At 31.5% G+C, this 6,000-nt stretch overlaps 1 protein-coding gene across 1 annotated transcript in view; it reads right to left on the bottom strand.

The window, feature by feature from the left end:
* LOC139489713 (uncharacterized) overlaps positions 1 to 6,000 on the bottom strand; it is a 73,878-nt gene that overhangs the window by 49,781 nt on the left and 18,097 nt on the right. The window contains exons 6-9 of the mRNA XM_071276446.1: positions 3,047 to 3,186; positions 2,539 to 2,590; positions 1,722 to 1,898; positions 695 to 871 (exon numbers count right to left, since the gene is read on the bottom strand). Of these exons, the coding sequence (XP_071132547.1) occupies positions 695 to 871; positions 1,722 to 1,898; positions 2,539 to 2,590; positions 3,047 to 3,186 (546 nt within the window). The remainder of the gene's footprint in view (positions 1 to 694; positions 872 to 1,721; positions 1,899 to 2,538; positions 2,591 to 3,046; positions 3,187 to 6,000) is intronic.

Here is a 6,000-nt window from a genome sequence, read left to right on the forward strand (position 1 = left end):
AAATAACAAAGAAGTGTGTAAAGTTTTAAGCAATAATCAAAAATTATTTTTGAGATACGGCGCGACATGTAAAAAAAACCTCCCCTGTTTAACAAAATACTCAATAACTCCAAAATAGAGTTTTGAATCATCACCAAAAAGTATACAGATCTTAAGATTAATATAAAAAAGAAGTGTGTAAAGTTTTAAGCAATAATCATAAATTGTTTTTGAGATACAGCACAACATGTAACCCCCCCCCCCCTTTTTTACAAAATACTCAATAACTCAAAAATGAAATTTTGAATCATCACCAAAAAGTATACAGATCTTCAGATTAATATAACAAAGACATGTGTAAAGTTATAAGCAATAATCATAAATCGTTTTTGAGATATGGTGCGACATGTAAAAAAAACCTCGGACAGACGGACAGACGGACGGACACCGGACATTTGTATACCATAATACGTCCCGTCAAAATTTTGACGGGCGTATAAAAATCAGCCCAATATCTGAAGGTGTTAAGAAAAAAAAAGCCTATAATGTTTTTTTGCGGAATTACGGAATGATGGAATTACGGAATTTCGGAATTTAGGACAAGGGTAAAACTATATGGCATAGACAGTTTCGTTGCGGGGCCATAAAAAAAAACAAGAGAAGCAAACATCCTTTACCCAAGCAGTATGTGAAATATCAAGTTTATCATACTTACTTGGACATGGACCTAAATAACATGGTTTTTCAATCGTAATTTTCTGAGTTTTCTTTCCATTAGGACATGAATATGGATTTAAACATAGTCTTTCTTTAGTTGTTGTTCCATATTTTCCACATGGTGTGGAACATGCATGAAAAACAGACCAGGATGACATAAGAGGATTAACTTCACCTGAAAAACAAAACTATTTAGTGACAAAATATACTAATTTGAACATTTGTTTGTTAACTGCAACTCACAGAAAACAGAAAATTTTACGATTTTTAGAGAGACAGTCTTCATTTGATCTTGAGCTCATTGTTATGGTTCAAGTGTAATCAGCAGCTTATTCTCAATCAATATAATGTTCAATGATGAATGGTTGTTAACATCCATCAGCAAATCAATATGCATATTCAGGACCAGATCATGTTAATGACTTATTCAATGATATAAGAAATGTGTAAATGTATATTAAAGTACCCAGGAACCCTATAATATCGAAGACTTTTTATTACTGCTTACATATTTCTTACACATTTATATACAAGCGAGGTTAAAAAAAAATGACTGAGGACCAAAACTGAGGATAAATGACATTTTTTAAATCCACCAAAATAAGAAACCTGTTGAATTAGTATATGTCATTTGAAAGCACTGTACCATTAAAACATACATTTTGGTGCCTTTTGTAGCTGACTATGCAATATCAGCTTTGCTCATTGTAGAAGAATGAATGTCAATGGTGACCTATAGTTGTTAATTTCTGTGTCATTTCGTCTCTTGTGCAGAGTTGTCTCATTAGCAATCTAAATCATACCACATCTTTTTTTTTTATATGGTACCCAGGGAAAGCACTTTGAAAACATAGCCAGGATACATTTTAAAGTTGCACACCACAATATTTCACACCCACTCATGGTAGAATATTCAAGTTGCCTTCCCTGGGTTCCATGCATGTTTTGTAGAATAGTCCTAACACTGTTAATTTTACTATTTAGTATTGAAATAAAATGAGTTTATTTAGTACTATAAAACTTACTCCTTTCTGGGCACACTAGCCCAACACATGGCTCTTCTCTGTACGATTTACCAAAACATTTGAATCCCCCATTTGAAGGAGCAGGATTATTACATTCACGTGATCTGAAGTGGAAACCGTCACCACATTCTGGAGAACACTTTGACCAGCTACTCCAGGATGACCATTTGCCATCAACTACAAAAGAACATGCCGTTTCATACAAAAAATCACATGATACATGAAAAAATAAATTATATAAAAAATATAAATTATTAAACTAGATATGTTGAAGGCCTTATGGTTCCATTTGTACCTATATAGTTATAAAATTCAATGTCATTTGGTGTCCGGTGGAGAGTTGTCTCATTGGCAATCATAAATCATCTTCTTATTTATATGAAAGGGTTCTATAATTATCATAGTTAAAAAACACTCTGACTTTTCCTAATTAATAACACACTAGGACATGGAAGGTCCTATTTCAATTCAGAAATCCTGAACAAGATTTTTTTATCTATAGGAACCATGATCATATGATGCACATCATAAGATGACAAATATAAATGTATGTTTTAGGTTTACTGAATGTATTTCAGAGTTCTTGAAAAATAGTGAGCCTAAGGTTTTGACCACCAAAAATGTTCAAGGACACTACACACAATTTTAGTATTTGCAAAAGAAATTGTAGTGAGGACCTGTGGATAATATTCAATAAAATATCAGAAATTCTCCAGTGAAACAAATATTCACCAAGATTTAAGAATAAACTGTATTCTGTGGTACAAATTATTCTTTACTTCATTTAAATACAATTTAGAACAAGTAAATTACTAACCTGGACATGCTCTCTGGTATTTATAACATTGTAAACTTTCCCAAAATTTATCCTGAAAATATAAAAATTAATTGTTATGTTTTCATTACACAATTAAATCATCAGCAAACTGTAAACTTTCCTCCCCCATGGCACAAAATTCATAATAATTTAACTTCTTTTGGTTGCTCTTACTTGACTGTATACCGGGATGTTCTACCATAAACTGTTGAAAATTTATATAATCGATAACATGAAAATGGCCTGCATAGTTTTGTTTTTTAAGGGCATTGAAAGCATTTTTACAATCCTGGACTTGTGAGCATGTTGTTAAGCTTGACAAACAATGTTTAATATTATATTATGATGTCATACTCACTTTTTGTTATACTAATTACTGCACTCACATTTTCCATTTATTTCTACAATTTAGTATGAAAAAATGAAGAAAATTCAGACCTATAATGAAAACATATATAAACTATTTTTTCTGGCGGGTGAAAAGAGTATCATATTCCTAGTTTCCTACCTTTATATCAGTTTTCTCTATCATCTTCAGTGATTCGTATGTACAGTGATGACGAAGACATGTTTCATTCAATGCTGGATAAATATCTAAAATCTTTTGTATGAAGTCAAGTGACTCTAGTTCACCTTCTTCCCTCTTAGCTGAAATGTTAAGTTTGGTTTACTAATAACTTTCATAAAATTTGTATTGTTAAGGGGGTTGAAGGGTAAAAATCCATTTTTTTAAAATATAGAATTTCCCTATTTTTTATATCTGACATAAACTTAATAGAAATTTCGATTAAAAAATGGGGTCACCGTTCATTTAAGCTCACAATCTGCTTTCGAAAGAAGCATGCATTTTTGTTGTTCAGAGGTACCTCTTTTGAACTTAAATAGGAGAAATACCGATAGAGATAATATCGAAATAAAAAAAGAACTAAATTGAAAAAATGGCTTTAATTTTACAATTGTTAAGTTTAAGTACAGCTTATCTTAAAAAAAATTATAAAATATACATGTAGGTCAGGGCTGAGTTAAATAAGATATTTTATATATTTAAATGCAAAAAATGGCATTTTTGCACCAATGGGAGATAATTTGGAGCTTTTTCAATGATATGAACATTTTAAAAGTCAACTACAAATCGATTTTTTGGGTTGATTTACAACTAATAGTATAATAAATAAATTTTGTAATGAAAAAAAATATGTTTAAATTTTTGCTGAAGTTTTTGTAACCTCGAGCCTCCAAAATTAAAAAAATCACATGTATAACTGTTAGCTACAGCTGCTCACTGAGCATAACCCTGCCAAAATATTCTGATAAACAGGAAGTTGTTGAGGATGAATCTGAAAAGGCATCACACGGTATAGCTGACCTAATTTATAAACCCTGAAACCAAATCCTTATGATGTAATTCATGAGAAAGATGCGATAAAAAAATATTCATAGGAGGAATGGACATACTGAAGGATGGATGAACAGGCAGAGGTAAAACAGTATACCTCCAATATTATGTCAACATTTGCATACTGTAAAAAAATTGTTTCGCTGATACCTTTGTTCACAATTAATTAAGACCTTTCTAGACTTTGTTGTGGCTTTTTTTCAAAAAGGTTCTGAAGAATTTTTGGTCCTCAGTTGACTTTTAGGGTTCAATATAATTATAGTCAACTTTAACAGTTACAATTCTAACAGAACATCAACTTTAACAGTGCTTAATTGTTTTCAAGGGGGGTTCATAGGAACCCTTTGCATTCCCCCTGGCTATGTGTGTTGTGGATAGTTGTGCTAATGTGAGCTATCTTTTTGCATTAATTAAGTCTTTCCACTTTTCTGTGGAAAGACTTATTGTTTTTGTTCTGATTATTAGGTCTTTCCACCTTTCTGTGGAAAGACCTATTGTATTTCTTCTGATTATTAAGTCTTTCCACTTTTCTGTGGAAAGACTTATTGTATTTGTTCTGATTATTATTATTATTATTATTATTATTAGGTCTTTCAACCTTTCAGGTGAAAGACCTATAGGGTTTGTTCTGATTATTATTATTTTTTTTTTTTTTTTCTTCCGCCAACTTTTTTTTCCTTCGCTGTTTTTTTGTTTCACAAGATGTCGCTTAGATATATGGTATGTGAAATCGAACATTGCATACGCTTTTGAAACCGACACCGCGTAACAAAAAACTTTACCTTGTAAGAGTTATCTCCCCGAACACTGTTTTTCTTGTGTCCTCTAAGGCTTCGCAACCGTATAAGAAACCGACAAATTTATTTTTCAAAATTGCTCGTTATATCCTCAGGATGTTCTGTTTCATTTTGACCGAAGCTATCCGGAGACTCCATATGAGAGTTATCCCCCCTTTTATATATGATATAAGTGATATGCATTTCTAACTGGTAAACCATAAGTGATAGAGACCTAGGGTCTTTTGATTTAAGATCCTTGGTCCAAAAAAATGAAAATAAGGTCAAGGTCAAAGGTCAAGGTCAAATTCTAAATTTTGATTTTGGCTTATTTTCACTTATTTTCATTAACTTTATAAGATTTCGACAAATTGTTTTTACTAAATTGTTAGTTGCGACATGTCGTTACTTATAAATTTTGGTTACAAGGGTGCGTAGACAATAAATGGGAGTTTTCGCCCCTCTTATATTTAGAATTATGCGTAAAGTGATATTACTAATGAACCATACATAATACAGACCTAGGGTCTTTTGATTTGGGATCCTATGTTTATGACCTTGAAATTGAGGTCAAGGTCATAGGTAAATTGGACGTTCTTGATTTTGACCTTTGGTCGAAATTCATTTTTATACATCATAAAGCCATAGGAACTGACATTTTCAACTGAATCTTTATATTTTCATATCAAAATACACCCTTATTGGTTGAAAGACCTTCAATTGTTCTTTGAACAATTGGTTTTTAATTATTATTATTATTTTTTTTTTTCCGCCAACTTTTGTTCTTGCGATAAATGTTTGTTTCGCAATATGTCGCTTTGATATTTCTCATATTGTATCGTATAGTTTATACGCTTTTAAATTTCACCCTGCTAAGACGAACAATTTTCTCTGTAAGAGTTATCTCCCTATTCACTGTTTATCATGTGTGTGCATCTCCTTCGTAACAAAAAAAGATAGCGACAAAATTCTTTTTACAAATTGTTCGTTACATCCTCAGAAAATTTTGGCTAATTTGGATCGAAGCGATTCGATGAAATTTTATAGGAGTTATCTATCTTTACGGAATAAATTTGTCGGTATGTTTTTTTAACTCATAAACCGTTAACCGTATAACCCTGGAATGTTTTTATTTGAGTCCCCTGATTCCTAACTTAGAAAATTAGGTCAAGGTCAAAGGTCAAGGTCATATTTTAGATTTTCATATGTCTTTGATTTCCCTATAATTCTTGAATGGTTATAGATACAGAAAATTTAAGCAGTGAAAAATGTTAAGTACTTCAAGGGGCA

This window comes from Mytilus edulis, chromosome 9 (assembly GCF_963676685.1).
Source record: "Mytilus edulis chromosome 9, xbMytEdul2.2, whole genome shotgun sequence".
Taxonomy (NCBI): Eukaryota; Metazoa; Mollusca; class Bivalvia; order Mytilida; family Mytilidae; genus Mytilus; species Mytilus edulis.